The following is a 16185-nucleotide window of genomic DNA, read 5'->3' on the forward strand; positions in this document are numbered from 1 at the left end:
TCCCGGGAGGCGTGTCCTGGGCGGGGCCGAGCGCGACCCAGCCCTGCGCTGCGTCACCCACGTCCCGCCCGGCTGAGACCGGCGCGCCGCGCTCGAGTGGCCGTTCCTCCGCCAACGGGTGGCGAGGGCCCGGGGAGCGCGGACGCCGGGCGCGCCGGCCATGGCTCCCTGGGCGGGGGCCGAACTCTCGGCGCTGAATCCGCTGCGTGCCGTGTGGCTCACGCTGGCCGCGGCCTTCCTGCTGACCCTACTGCTGCAGCTCGTGCCGTCCGGCCTGCTTCCGGGCTGCGCGCTCTTCCAGGACCTGATCCGCTATGGAAAAACCAAGGAAGGGGGGCCGTCGCGACCGGCCGCCTGTCGGGCCTTTGATGTCCCCAAGAGGTAACCGCGCCCGGGCGCGAGTCCTGGCTGCCTAGGCGCGGAGACCGGGGGGCGCCCCGCTCGAGCAGCCGGCAGGGGGCAGCAGAGGTGGGCGCGGGCCGGCGGGGCCGGCGCGGACCGGCCCGGGAGGCCTAGGCGGGTTCCTTGACGCGGCGCAACGCCGGCCCGCTCTCCGGCTCTGCCCGCGTCCGCTGCGTGGCGCTGGGGGCTGAATGCCGCGAGTGTCCGCCGACACCGAGGGTGCTGAGCCGCGCGCACCTTTCGGGGCGCAGGAACGTGAACTTCTGGCCGCACGTAGCCTTTCCTTCGGGGTAAATGGCAGCGCTTCCCAATTTAGGCCCGGTCACCAGGCGGTAAATTAAAGTTTCCCAAAATTCTCCTGTTTCCCCTCTCCTGCACTCTAGGGGCTCATAAGCTAACTTGAGGTCGCCGGAACTCACTAAAAATGAAGGCAGGCCCTCCTTTCGTGCCTCTGTGTCCCGTATTTGTTTCCCAACTCTCAACAGTTAGGATGAAGGGTGAGACGCGGGTCACCAACTGGCGCCCACCTCCTTCGATCGCACTGACGCTCCTTACCCGCATCTCGGCAGGTGCCCCTGGCGAAATGTTGCCCAAGATGGCACATTTTAGGCAAGCCTGGTGTCTAAGCCCCATTTGACTTTCAGCAGATTTCATAACTAAGTTCAACGAGAGATTAAATCGTTTGGACTTAAATAGAATTCTTTCAGAAATTGTAAGGCTTGTTATAGTTTCGGTTTTTTGTTTGCTTTTCTTTAAATTCAGAACATTACCGGGAAGAGTCAGCCAAACACTGCTAGACGGTAGGAATATAGCAGTGGCTTTTTTTGGAGATGCAGCCTAAGTTGGCGTTTAGGAAGGAATCTGGAGAAAAGTGATAGGGTTTCTGATGTATTAAAACACTTTGGTTCTCACTTAAACCTCGCATAGGCGGTGCCCCAGGTCTGCAGACAAGAAAGAGTCTAAATAAACTTGGCTTCCCACTTTTGACTGTTGCAGAAATATTCATCAGGTATTAACACTGAGAAGCGAGCACTAGGTCATTCTGAGGAAATGTAATGGGAATGAGGCTCTGGGAAGAAGTAGACGATTCACACACAGTGATTAAACCTCCTATTTCTTAGAAGCTCTTTGTAAGCTAAAATTTCCGGTCATCCTATTTTTCATCAGGTTTTGAGTGTAGTACTTTTCTATTTCATAGCAGGAACATTCCTAGATTGTCATTTTTTTAGTGTTACAAGGTGAAGAAAAAAATTCTTTTGAGAGTGTGAGTTCTAACAATTTATTTTCTGAATTTTAAAAAAGGTACTACTGTTTCTGGAGTAGAGGGCACATTTCAAATCATTCCCTGCACTTACCTCTTTGGCTCCCATACCCTACCTGTTACTACTCCGGTCTGTCGTTATATTTGACGGCCAAGAAACAAATTTTGTACCTTTCCCTTACTCTTTACTACAAAATTGGTACTCTTTGGGCTCCTTGTAACTTCTACTACATTATGAAATAATTTATGTGTTTTTCTTCTTCCAGAATTCTAGAACGGACCCTTCCATGGTGTTTTGTTTGGTCTTTTTTCTAAATTTAAACTAAAATTTCTTTTCATAATAGAGAAGGTGCAGCAAATCCAGGCCAGTCATGAAAGGCAAAAATGTCTAGATGCTATATTTAAATATTTTTCCTTGTTCAGAATTCAGTAGTACTCTTAAAGGTGAAAATAAGCCTGTAATTTTTACACTTAGAAATAGGCAGCTGTATATCACGTTTCTGCACCCAAGAGCTTAGGTGAATTTGTTTGGGATTATTTTTTCCTAAAGAGGAAAGAATTAAACCTTAATTGAATTCATGGAATGTTGATTCCATTACCCCTGCCTGGTAGATTTTTTTTTTTTTTTAATTAAGGTGATAGTTGCTTTTCTTGTTTTCTTTTGGTTCCTGGAGTTTTGTTTTTGTGCTTTTTTAATTTTTAAAAATAATTTATTTAATTTATTTATTTTTGGCTGCATTGGGTCTTCATTGCTGCGGGCAGGCTTTCTCTAGTTGTGGCTACTACTCGTTGAGGTGCGCAGGCTTCTCACTGCGATGGCTTCTCTTGTTGCGGAGCATGGTCTCTAGGCCTGCGGGCTTCAGTAGTTGTGGCATGAGGGCTCTAGAGCACAGGCTCAGTAGTTGTGGCACATGGGCTTAGTTGCTCCACGGCATGTGGAATCTTCCCGGACCAGGGCTCGAACCCATGTCCCCTGCATTGGCAGGTGGATTCTTAACCACTGTGACACGAGGGAAGCCCTTCCTGGAGTTTTGATTTCCCAGAAAGTCTGAATAAATACATAACCTCGAACGTGAGTCACAGTGCTCTTGACTTGCATAGTGTATATGGAAGTACTTCTGTTTCTAATATTTCAAAATGTTATAGAAACATTGCAATTGAATTGAGCTGTAGAGACAAAGAGAACCATCCAGACTTTCCCTACTAGGGTTCAGGGGTCCTAACCAGCAGTCCAGGGGATCTGTGGATAGAATTTGGGGCAAATTGGATTGGAAAAAATTACATCTTTATTTCACTAACCTCTAGCTGAAATTTGGCACTTTCTTAATGATGAATGTAATCAACAAACCACAGTAGAATTAGCAATTCCTGCAATTTTGTGACAAGTTTTTTAATGTTATATTAAAAATATTGAGGAGACCTCAAAACATTATTTTCACTATAAGAATACTGTATTATCCTCCACTATATTTTGTTATTTAATACATTAATTAAGAAGCACATATATTACAAATGTTTCTTAGTGGTTGTGTTACCTATATTTCAGCATAATTGGTTTCGTTTATCCCTATGTCTTTTAGGCATGTAGCCTTCACCAGACTGCCAAAGGAGTGCATGATGGAAGAAAAATGTCAGGAATCCCTGCTCTAGACTGTAAACTCCATATGTTTACATTTGTCTTGTTTGTTACCATATCCCAGGCTCAATGCCTGATAATAATAAGGTCCTTAATCAATGTTTTGAATGAATCCAAAAAAAAAAAGGTTTTAGCTTTAATCGGTTTGTTGATTAACTTGACTGCTTTCTCTGAGAGTAACTTTGGATGTGGTACCTTCTCTTTCATTCATTTATTTAACCATTGTTTATAGAGTACTTACTATTGCCAGGAGCTATTCTAGGTTCCTTGGAGCCTTTGTTTTTGTAAAACGGTAAATATGTAAACAAATCTTGTAAAACAAGCAAAATAATTTCAGATGGTAATAAGTGCTTCAGAGGAAATCCAGCCTGGGTACTTGATCATGAGGAAGATGGGGTTGCCGATGACAACACTAGAAAGGATGATCAGAAAGGGGCAGGGCAGGAGATGAGTTCATTTTGGGAGGCCAGGACAGACAGCAGGCCTTACAGACCATAGTGGAGATTAGATTTTATTCTGAGTGTGTGGAAAGCAGCTTTAGGATGGGGAAGGGGGCATGGCATTATGTGATTTATGTTTGAGAGGATGACTAGCCATTGTGTGGAGAAGACTGGGTAAGAGGCCGTTAAGGGTGCTCCAGGCAAGAGGTGGTGGTATGGACTAGAGTGTTAGCATAATAGCACCTGTTCCTCATACAGGTGGTGATGACATTAAAGCATGTGGCACAGGGCCAGGCACCTCATCAGAACTCAGGAACCATTGGTTTCCTTCCTTAATTAAACCTGTGACTCCCCTAACTGGTCCTGGGATCAGTTCTTGCAATCAGCAAGTAGTGTTAGATCAGATATCTCCTGTCCCAGAACCATCTAGTGGCTTCCAGCTCACTCCCAGGAAGAGCCCAAGACCCTGTACAGTCTTGTCCCCACCACCTCACTGAGATCCTATCATTTGCCCCCCGTGTGGCTCCAATCCAGTTTTCTGGGTCTCTCTGCTTGTTTTCTGTCCCCTCAGGGGCTTCGCCCTGTAGAGGCCTTTCCTCTACCTGGAAAGCTCTTCCCCCAAATAGCCAGATGGTTTACGCCCTCACTTCCTATAATTCTGCTCAGATATAACCTTCTCAATGAGGCCTGCCCTACCCACCCTGTTTAAAAGTATAATACTACCATCCCCAGCACTCCTTCGTCTCTTCCCAGCTTTAGTTTTCTTGTTAGCAATTATCACCTACTGACATGGTGTAAATTTTACTTCTGTGTGTAACTGTGAGTATAAGCTCCATGAGGGCAGGAACTGTTGTCTTTTGTGTTCATTGCTGTATCCCCAGAACCTAGAGCAGTCCCTGGCTTATAATAAGCAGCAAAATGTTTGTTAAGTCAGAGGAGTGCTTGCTCGGTGCCCAGCCCTGAGCTACCATAAGCGTCCCCATATCCCTGCTCCCAGAGGTTCACTTCAGTTAAGCAAAGTGCCAAGGGAGGAAAAAGAGGGAGAGTGTCTAGAAGAGAAGGAAGGAGAGTTTTCAGATCTGCTTTTGAGGCTAGAGCTGGGTCTTTTCAAAAAACAGATGTAACCACGAATTAAGAGTAGGACACGTTTCCTGTAGCAGGAAATAAGGCAAGCAAAACAAGAGATAGAATGTGCAAAATGTAGGAATAAGAAAAACAATCTGCCTGTGAATCAAAACCCCATGGCACAAGTAGGGCACAGCAAAATGTGGCTTAGCATCTTATATCAAACATTCTTGAGTAATTTGGTTGACTTATGGTTTGGTATAAATTGGTACATGTAACATAGGGCTGGAAAAGCAGGTTCTGGCGAGTCTAGATCACATGAATAGGAGCACAGCCATGTGATTTTAACTTCAGAGTCATCAGGGCTGAGTGTGGAGCCAAACACTGCCACTTACTGCACGACCTTGGATGAGTAACTTAACCTTCTGAGCCTTACTTTTCTCAGCTGCCACATGTAAATATAATGCAAACTTGACAGGACTGTTGGGAAGATGAAATGAAATACTCTTTAACTGGTCTCCCCACAACTGGACGATTCTCTTTCCTTACCAGGGGGATTTTTTTTAACTTAAAAAAGACCAAAATGAATGAACAATGCTCTCTCTTTTTTTCTTTTGATTGTGATATAATATACATGACATACCATTTTCCACTTTAACCCTTTTTGCGTGTACAGCTCATTGGCTTTAAGTACATTTACATTGTTGTGCAGCCATCACCACTGTCATCTTCAGAACTTTTCTATCAGCCAGAAGGATTTTTAAAACATAAAGTATTACTTCAGGTTGCTGTGTTCAGATGCCTTCCCATCCCACTTAAAAGCCAGTGTCCTGGGCTTCCCTGGTGGCACAGTGGTTGAGAGTCCGCCTGCTGATGCAGGGGACATGGGTTCGTGCCCCGGTCCGGGAAGATCCCACATGCCGCAGAGCCGCTGGGCCTGTGGGCCATGGCCGCTGAGCCTGCGCGAAAAAGCCAGTGTCCTTACAGGGCCCTGTAGGGTCTGCCCTTGCTTTTCATGTCCTAGCACCCTCCACACATGTGTCCTTTGTTGTGCCTCAGGGCCTTCGTGGTGGTTGTTTCCTCTGCCTAGAACATTCTTTGCTCAGAAATTCACAAAGGTTATTCATTCTAGCCAAGTGTCAGTTCCAGAGAGGCCATCCTTGACCACTCACCCAGAATGGCCTCCCCTCTGCACCGTCTCTGTCCCCTCACCCAGCACTGGGCTAGATGTCTACAGGTTCATTTGCTGACTGTCTGCCGAAAGATAAACTTCATCACGGCAGCCACCTGTTCAGTTTGCTCCCTGCTGTGTCTCCAGCTCCAAGAACATCACCTAGCATGTTCTAAGTGCTCAGTAAATTGTTTTGAAAACATGAAGTAGGTAAAGCGGCCGAAAGTTGCTCCTCAGAAGCCGGCCCCTCCCCTTTCCATGGGAGCCTGCAGAGCACCTTGCAGCTGCCATTCTGCTCTGCTGGCTCAGACCAGACCTGGGCTCAGTTCTAGGAAGTGTGTCTTACGGAAGACCCTGGGAGGCAACCAAAGGCCAGGGGCCCAGGGGTGGGGACGAGGGGGTAGACTTGACACTCATGCATGAACTTTGCAGGAAACTAAGCACTTGAGCCTAGAGAAGATCTGAATCCAGAATAACAGGACATCTCAGAGAGGACAGATCTGGTGATAGAATTTGTAACAGTAGTGGGGAGAATAAGTGGGTTGCTATGGAATGGTCAGCTTAGATCAGTGTTTGTCAGACGGGTTGTGGGCATAGTGTGGAGGACTGTGAGGTCTGGTACATACAAGCATACTCTGAATCAACTGGAAGAGGAGTCCCTGAATCTATGTGTAATCCTATTGACTCCAGGCTGTCTTACTGCATCACAGATTAATGAGACAAGAAGGAGGGCTTAATATAGATGTGATGCATTGAAGACCAGGGAAGGCCAGGTGACCTCCAGGCACCCTGCAGAGTCAGAAAGATTTTGCATTGATTTGATTAGAGAAAAATAGTAGAGGTATAGGTAAAGAGACCTCAAAAAAGCATGTTAGGCCCTGGTGCCATATTAGGTGATTCCTTTGCAGCAAACCAGCATAATCTTTCATGTTAAATTGACATTGCTAATTTCAACTTTTATTGGTTTTGTGGTTTTATTTATTTCATTCGTTACTGTGTTGATTGCAAAATATGTATTGTATTTGTATGAGAGCGGTACCCATCAGGAGTTGATAGCTAGTTTTATGAGTTAATATTTGTCATGTTATTATAAAAGTAATTTAGATCAACACAATTTAAGAAAACACTGAATCAGAAGACCTTTAAGGTTTCTTGCAACCCTGAGAGCCTGTGATTGTGCAAATCTTGTGTAACAGTTGTACAGCTATTGCAGCAACATCACTCGAGATTTAGAAATCTTCCACAGATTTGGCTAGTGTTAGCACAATCTAGGCTGTCTCTGCCAGGCCCTGGGGCCCCCTATTTTTGAGTTTGAGCCCAATCCTGTTACCTGAAGATAAGAGAGAGCTAATTAACCCTACGTCTAAGTTTAACAAGGTCATTCATGTTCTTGTTGACTTTAGGAAGCCTCTTTTTCTTATTAGTTAACCAGTCCCATCATTTCAAAGGAAATTTCAAAAATCTGTACATCTGTAGGATTCAGGTTCTATTAAAAAAGCAAAGCTATACTTGTGGAATGGAGGAAAGAGGATAGGGAAACTAAAAATAGTCTTCCTGTATAAAGGCTTAAAGTGGATCCACTCTGACTATTACCTAACTTGTTTTCCCTCCGCAGGTATTTTTCTCACTTCTATATCATCTCAGTGCTGTGGAATGGCTTCCTGCTTTGGAGCCTTACTCAGTCTCTGTTTGTGGGAGCACCTTTTCCAAACTGGCTTCATCATTTACTCAGAATTCTTGGGGCTGCGCAATTCCGAGGTAACAACTCCTCTGGCTAATACCAACCATTGTATCCTGTTCCTGTCTCTCCTGCCTGCGGGGAGGTGTTCTCGGTATTTCATAGCCACTCTCAGCTTCTTGGCGGGGCTGGGAAGTGAAGGGTGGGGCAGAAAGGGTTCCGCGTGGATCACAGCCAGATGGCCAAGGGGAAGGCCCCAAGTCCTTCACTGAGATCATGGCAGAGCTGAGAGTCAGCTCTTCATCCCTGATTTCCCAGCAAGTGCTGTGCTGAACAGGACTGGCTATTCTCCCTCTGATATTTTTAGTACTTTAGGATCCCTCAGGTTTGCCTTGAAACATTTATCGTATATATAGTTCCAACCACAATCATGCCTCTGGACTCCAGAAATTTGATAGAAAATTACTTTTTGATCACAGGTTAAAAATGTTTGTTATGCTGTGAGGCTTTGGTTATATTAAAAAATTGACTGTAAATAGTTGTTGATCAGATGATTACAAAATAGCATTTAAATTTGCCTCACTGTGCCTTGAATAAAGGATACACAGAACAATTTAAAAGGTAAGGAATTGAAGGTGAAAACCATAAAGTGGCCTCAATTAATATCAGGCATCAGGAGAGGGGCAGAATTAGAAACAAATTGTTCTGGTGCTATCTCGGTCCTTTGTTCCAGCAGCCAAACCGCTGGCTTCCTAGGAACAGTCCTTTTCTGTATAACCAGAGGAACTTGTTGCAAAAGATGACAGAAAGAAAAAGCTATGCAGATCCTACTTGGGAGGGGAAGATACCTCGGTGAATCCCACTTCACCCATTAAAACTTTACCTCTTCATTCGCTTACTGGGGGGCTGGCTGGGGTTCGGATATTTGAAGGGTGGTTGTGAGGAGTTGTATTTGGTGGTTTGTTTTATCCTATTCCTGAAGAGTTAGAACTAGGTTTCACTATATTTAAATGAGAAAAGCAGGCAAAGCCAATCTGTGTGATAGAAGTCTCCATAGAGCGTACCCGCGGGAGGGTGCGGGGAGGGGCAGTGCCTGGAGGGGAGCACGAGGTGCTGGTTGTGTTCTGTTTCTTGATGTAGGGGCTGGTCTTACGGGTGGGATGGGCTGGTGTACTTTGCAAAAATTCATTAGGCTGTGTCCTTATTGTATTTTTATGATGTGTGTGATAACATTTTTAAAAAACATGTAGATTTTATGTCATTTTAAAAACCAGCATTTCTTCTGACTTCTCTTGAGGCAGAGGGCTGAGAGGCAGATAGGAAGATAGATCTCAAGTCTCACAGTCCCCCAAAAGTATAATTTCTTTTTTTTTTTTAATACGGAAAGAAATGCATAACTCTTCCTGTCTCTGTTCCCATCCCCCTTTCTGCTTCTGTATATGCCTGTGTCTCTTCTCCCCCCTGACCTCAGGGATCCCACCAGGAGTCCTTGCTCAGAGGTCATCCAGGAACTCTTCCTGACTGTCTTCAGATGGGGATTAGTGCCAGGGACCAGAGACCATGGGGTTTGGGTTCTGAGAGCATGGATCCCTTCACAGCCATGTAACCCAGAAGGCTTTCACATCACAGCGTAGAGTCAGGAGACCCGAGTCTGTCTCAGCTCTGTCACCAGCTGACTGTGTAACCTTGAGCCAAATGCCTTGACTTCACTTGGCTCACTCCCTCATTGCCAAACAAAGGAGGTGTTAGGCTGGATGATATCTAGGGCCCCTTCCAAGCTCTCATCTTGTTTAATACCCTGTTTAACAGTAGGGGAAATCATAACTTTGGATTAGTCCTGGAGAGAGAGATGCTGAGTGTGTTCCATTCTGAATTGTAGGGGGTGAGCTCGCGCTGTCTGCGTTCTTAGTGCTAGTGTTTCTGTGGCTACACAGCCTACGAAGACTCTTCGAGTGCTTCTATGTCAGTGTCTTCTCCAATGCCATGATTCACGTCGTGCAGTACTGTTTTGGACTTGTCTACTATGTCCTTGTTGGCCTAACTGTGTTGAGCCAAGTGCCAATGGACGGCAGGAATGGTGAGTGGTTGCTGGGGTCTGTCAGCTGAGTCACTGGGTATATGAGGGACTCTGGGTGAAGCATTCCACCAAGCATTATGGAAGTTAGAAAGTAGGAGTTCACTTTGCATTTGAGGAGTTTGGGCTCTAATTGTAGCTTTAAAAAGTCAACATGCCCAAGGGTGCCTAGCAGATGCACATCACAACCATAACTGCTAAAACCTGAGAGATACCAATGTAAGCAGCAATGCCTCCAGTAAAGAGAATAAAGTGCAAAGTCTTCAGGAGGCCTGGTTTAGGGATGAAGAAGTGGGATGTGGGGTTTCCGTCAGTGGGATTGAAATCAGTGAACTTCTGTGGAGTTAGTCTGGAAAGGAAGAGGCAGTGTGGTCAAGAGTAGAACAGGAAGCAGGGGAACACACTGGAACAGGAGAAAGGGTCAGCAAGCCAAGCTGCCTCACCAAAGCCTCATCATCCAGGGGTGGAGGGGTGAGGGATGAGGGTGGGGAAGGGAAAGTTGTTGTGCAGGGTGAAATCATGGAATACCAGAGGAGGAAAGGGTGGCCTGAGCTCATGGTGAATAGTTGGGATTTGAAGAGGAGGTAGGGAGCCATTTTGTTGCCATCTCGTTCTTGTGATTGTTCCCGTTGTAACAAAGCTTATTTCAAGTGAGGCAGCCTGAGCGGAGAGGACAAAAGAGCACTGTGGTAAATCAAAATTGTGCCTTAACACTTCTGAGCTCTCACTAGCCAGGAAGAGGGAAGCAAAATCATGACTTTGTTTATGAGGAGGAAGTGAAATGTGATTTGGGGGATGGGGGAGAGGGAGGATTGGATATCTGACATATCTGACCATGGCTTTTGTAAAAACAGTGCATGCTTATCATAAAGAATTCAAGTCATTTTGGGTGATGGAAATGAGTTTTCTAGTGCTGAGCTTAACTTCATCTCGCACCCTTGGTATCCGTCAGCCCACACGCTCTAGGGTAGGTCCTTCACAGCTGTTTTCACTAAGCCCAAGTCTCCCTGTTTCCTAAAGCTGCCCTATCCCTCCTTGTAAATTGAGCCCACGGTCTGGATATTTCCAGTACTCAGTGAGTGAGCTCTCTCCTCAGGTTTGATTTCAGTGTCAAGTACCCCTTGATTGGCCTCTCTCTCTGTTGCTGTAGGACAACCCGTGGCCTCCATGGCGCAAGGAACGATTTTAAAGTATGACTTATTGACGCTCTTTCTCAATTCCTGAGTTGTTTATTGGCTCCAGCCACTCAGTTAGCATCTCTCCATCTAATTTCTCTGAACGTAAGTCAGTTTTTCCTACCTGAGCTTTCGGCTGTGGCATCCTTGTGCCTCCCATGTCATGGTTTGAGCCGTCATTCCTGGAGAACAGTCCGAGGTTTTTACCCAAAGGAGCTTTCCAAAGCACTTTGGTAACCCACTAGCTTGCAGTCTGTTAGCATTACATATCTCTCCTGGAGTTTCCTCTGCTGGCTGGACCCCAACTTCCACCTTCCTTCCTGTATAAGAAGTCAAGGAAAGGCTGCTGAGACACCCACAAAATAGCTTGTAGACACTAGACACTCCTTTCTGAAGTTTTCTGAAACTTGTGTTTCACCTACCTGTCCTTCAAGAGATCATCTGGGACAGTATGGGGAGGACTGGTTTCAGGAATTCATTGGAAGAGAACACTGGGGCATTTGCCAGCTGCAGAGTCTGATAGAAATGACAGGGGCTTGGGCGTCAGATGGGCCTGAGTCTGAAGTCTGGCTTATTAACATCTCAGAGCCTCAGAACTTTCATCTGGAATTAGGGACATATACTGATTTCAGAGGGTTCTTGTGAAAGTGGAAAGAAAGTGTGTCTGTAAACTACCCATATCTTCACATCTCCTTGCCTTCAGAATCTAGAGGGTCCACCCCCAGTCACTCTCCATTACATTGTTCTGTTGTTTTTTCTTCAGAGTACCATCTGTACCTTAAATTATCTTGGTTATTGATTTTTTTACTTGTTTCATCTCTTGCTACTAGAGTGTGAGTTCATGAGGACTGGGACCTCACCTGACTTACCCACTGCTTTATCCCTTGTGAGAGATGCCACGCTCAGTAGACACTCAGTAAGGAACGAATGAATAAATGAATAACTAAATACTACACAGATTAGACTCTCAGTAAATAGCCTTCCTCCTGCCTCCCCTTTCCTGTATCAAAACTTACTCTTAAATTTTTTTTTCTCTCATAGGTAATTTCTCTGCCTTTAGAGTAGGTGACTTACTTGGCTGTAACATGAACTCTCAGACACTTGCTTCAACTTTTAGTCCTGTGGTGACTTGCTCTTATAGCCTCTGATTTAAAACTATTTTTCATAGTCTGTTTATTTTTAACTTATAAAAATATAACTATTTAGTTAAATGGCTAAACTTAGTCAACATTAAGAGACTATGGTAGATTGTTTAGAGAAAGCAAGTTTTTAAAAGAAATTCACACAATTAGATTTTGGTGGACTGTCATTAGTCATTAGCTGTCATCAGCGGAGTCCTGCCTCCAGGTACCCATATGGAATAGCTTGATCCTTGGTTCTCCTACCTGAATCAACTTTGTAGGGGCTCCCTCTTGGCTGCAGAGCCTCCGGCTCTTCCCCGTTGTCAATGGACAGCTTTGTTTTTTCAGTCAAATCCCTGACTAGCCTCACTGCTTCCTGCTGAACATAGGGAAGTCCTTAATTTGTTTTTCTAATGCCAGTCCTTAGAAAACCTGCATTCTTCACGTCTTCTTGGTAGCTGGAGAAGAAAGAAGATGAAACTTTTGAGTGTTTCTACTCCTGAAACAAAATCTCTCTGACTAGATTCTCTCTAATCAGAAAGGGATACTGTTTTGGTCTTTATCTTGCAGTTTCCATTTCTCCTCTTTTTGAGAAGTTCCACTGTTAGCCTTTACTTCCAGTGATTTTCTTCACTGGCCAGAGCCAGTCAAGTCAGCATTAAAGGTTTCCTTAGAAATGGCTCGGGATGAGATCCTTTAGGAAGTGTTTTTCTGACGGACTGTAAGAAAGAGGACATAAAACCAGGCTTAGAAATAAAAATGCTAAGTAGTCTCACCACACAAGAGTGCATCACAAGAGTGGGAGACCGAGCTGACCCCTGTGCTTGAAGCACTTGAAGAAGGAGCAAGAGAATGTGCTGATATGGAATTCTCTGCCAGGGGCCCCTGAGGCTGCCCCCGGCTGAGGAGCACACCTCCCTCATCCACAGGGGTGCTGTTCTCCCCTCTGTACTTGGGAAATTATAGCAGGATGATTTTCCAGTCGTGAAGAACAGAATAAGTAGGTAATGGTGTTCTACTGATTCTATGATGTTTTTAATGCTCTGAGCCTCTGAAATTTTGCAGAGTTGGCTAATGAGATCATTCTTATTTCTGTAGTCTATGTGATAGGGAAAAATCTCTTGATGCAAGCTCGGTGGTTCCATATCCTCGGAATGATGATGTTCATCTGGTCATCTGTCCATCAGTATAAGTGTCATGTCATTCTCGGCAATCTCAGGAAAAATAAAGCAGGTGAGATATCTTTTAGAACCACTGCATGTGGATTTTAGCCCTCAGAAGTTAGGTGTACATATTACTTCTCTCTTTTCTTTCCTGCCCTAATTAGTTGACTAATCTATCAAATGCTCTTTTTTTTTTTTTTTTTTTTTTCCTTGTGGTACGCGGGCCTCTCCCGTTGCGGAGCACAGGCTCCGCGCAGGCTCAGCGGCCATGGCTCACGGGCCCAGCCGCTCTGCGGCATGTGGGATCTTCCCGGACCGGGGCATGAACCCGCGTCCCCTGCATCGGCAGGCGGACTCTCAACCATTGCACTACCAGGGAAGCCCTCCAATGCTCATTTTTGACAAGACTCTCTGGGTCTTGATCTTCCCATCTGTAAAATGAGAGCATTTTACTGAAAGACCTCCCTGACACCATCTAGCCCTGACATTCTACGACTGTATTCTGTGCCCACATTTTGGGACCTACACTGCATATATGTGTCTAACCAGCATGTGAGCCCTAGTATTACTGTGCCAAGTTAGTATCATTCCAGCTAAAGCAAAAAAACCTTGACTCTTTAGTTAACTTGTGTTGACTTATCACAGTTAGAGTTTTTATTAGACTTTTTGAAATATTAAAAATGGAATAGTACTATTCAGCGTTTATCAAGTGCTTATTTTGTGCCGGCCCTGTTCTGAGTGCTTTATATGTAACTTCACAGTACTCGCTTTAGGCGGGTACAGTCTTATCCTCATTTTATAGATGAGGAAAGAGAGGCACAGAGAGGTCAAGCAACTTATCTAAAGTTACACAGCTTGTAAGTGGCAGAGCTAGGATTTGAACTCATGCAGTCTGACTGGTGTCTGAGTTCTTAATAGCTTGGAGGATTGTTGGAGAAACTTATTTACAGTTGTTAGTATAACCTCAGCATGTGACTTTTTAATATGTAGTAGAATGACAATGGAGGTGTGACAGGATGGTGGTTTGTACAGGTCTGTGACACCTTTTTCTAAATGAGTTTTATAAATTATTTGGAGGGTGAAGTGGTAAAACTTTGTTTTGGCAACTTCAAATGTTCAGGGTATCTTCTTTTTCCATTTCAGGAGTGGTCATTCACTGTAACCACCGAATCCCTTTTGGAGACTGGTTTGAATACGTTTCTTCCCCTAACTACTTGGCAGAGCTGATGATCTACATTTCCATGGCTGTCACCTTTGGTTTCCACAACTTAACTTGGTGGCTCGTGGTAACATATGTCTTCTTCAGCCAGGCCCTGTCTGCTTTCCTCAGCCACAAATTCTACAAAAGCAAATTCGTCTCCTACCCGAAGCACAGGAAAGCTTTCCTACCATTTCTGTTTTAAGATAATCTCAGTTATGAGGAATGCACACCAGGTGACAGTTCCAATTCCTAAGGACAATGAAGTCTAGAGACCAAAGTACAATTTCTGTAGAACTGTTTAAAACCCTCTGGTCCATTTCTGTTACCAGAAGTCTTCAGTGCATGAGCAAAGCAATACCACTCAAGAAAATGAGTCTTTCTTGGGACTTCCTTGGCAGTCCAATGGTTAAGGCTCCGCACTTCCACTGCAGGGGGCATGGGTTCGATCCCTGGTTGGGCAACTAAGATCTCACTTGCTGCTCAGCGTGGCAAAATAAATAAAAAATTTTTTTAACAATGGAAGAAATTGAGTCTTCAGAGAAGAAATACTTCTGGCAGACCTGGGAGTGCTATGTCTGCTTTCTAAGATGCTTTATAAAAGCAGCCAAATGCTAAAAAGTAGATGAGACTTTTCCAAGCTGCTTCAAAAACAGACTAATCAAGAATATACAAACAGCTTCAAACAAACACACACACAGTGGAAGAGATAAGGTCATCTGTGGCTTTGTTTTTGCTACAGACAAATTAACTAGACTACACGATAAGCAATACAGCAGATGCTCAGTAACTGCTTGTTGCATATCAGTCAAAGCTGAATAGCCTTTGAAAATAACAACAATGTATAATTTCACACCAATGGATTCTGGGAAAAGTGAGTTTATTGAAGTGAGCTTATACTTATTACCACAAAGATTTCCAGCTATGTAACCATCAATAGTCATTTCCCCCTCAAATCATAGCCTAACAAAGTTTGAAACCTCTTTTATTTAATATTTTTTTGACATCCCTTTCTAGGGAGTACCTTAAAAGTGTAAGCATCTGAAATAAAATATTTTTATATTTATGCATAAAAAGCCCTCATGAATGGAACTGACTTGCACTCGGTATTGGATAGTGCTGTAGCCTCATTCATATGTAGTTATTCAAATTGGATTAATGTCTGCCTGAGTGTATTTTAACTAATAGAATGCATCTGAAGATATTTAAAAATGAAGTTTACACTTAAGATAGCTTATGTTAAAGAAAATATCCATGATTAAATCAAGTGGAGATATAACTGCATGGTGTGAAAGTAGAAAATAATACTATAGCCTGAGCAACGCAGTAAAAAACTGCACATTCGTGCAGCATAAGATTTACTGGCATACTGGCTGAGGTATTAACTTTGTTTCTTTTATACAGATATCTTCTTATAGTCTACTAGGTACTAAAGTTTTGCACTAAGATGTACCATGCTGTGGGGGAAAGCACCTCATTATTAACCAGACACACATGGAAGGCACAGTCTAAGAATATCCTCCCAGCCTGCATCTCTGGAGTAGTAAACCGAAGCTGGTAAACAGATTCTTTTTAACTCAGCTTTCAATATATGTATATCAGCACATTTTCTAAAGTGCCTAGATTTCTGAAGTAGCATTTTCTCCCCAATAATCAAATACCACTTCCATCAGCTGTTCCATCTAATAAATGACATAGTCATTTCATTTATCATTTAGATTTGCCATCCTCAGGACCGGGACTCAGGAACAAAACTTTCTACACCAGAAATGTAAAGCATATTGCATTTTGGTCTTAATTT

The 16185-nt window shown here is 44.2% G+C and overlaps 1 protein-coding gene across 2 annotated transcripts; it reads left to right on the forward strand.

Annotated features, from left to right (window-relative positions):
* The first annotated feature begins 46 nt into the window (after positions 1–46).
* Positions 47–14913, forward strand: SRD5A3 (steroid 5 alpha-reductase 3). Of its 2 annotated transcripts, XM_022563979.2 has the most exons (5): positions 47–381; positions 7591–7733; positions 9533–9730; positions 13122–13256; positions 14330–14913. In XM_022563979.2, exons 1-5 carry the CDS (start codon positions 161–163, stop codon positions 14587–14589), a joined length of 957 nt encoding a protein of 318 aa, XP_022419687.1. In that variant the 5' UTR covers positions 47–160; the 3' UTR covers positions 14590–14913. The 2 variants fall into 2 exon arrangements, with proteins under 2 accessions (XP_022419687.1, XP_089768073.1); XM_089911947.1 differs by lacking the exon at positions 9533–9730 and having other exon boundaries at positions 50–381.
* The last annotated feature ends 1272 nt before the right edge of the window (positions 14914–16185 follow it).

The sequence above is a fragment of the Delphinapterus leucas genome, chromosome 5, assembly GCF_059928025.1.
Source record: "Delphinapterus leucas isolate spDelLeu-1000000601 "Yukka" chromosome 5, BTC_Dleu_Yukka2, whole genome shotgun sequence".
Classification (NCBI taxonomy): Eukaryota; Metazoa; Chordata; class Mammalia; order Artiodactyla; family Monodontidae; genus Delphinapterus; species Delphinapterus leucas.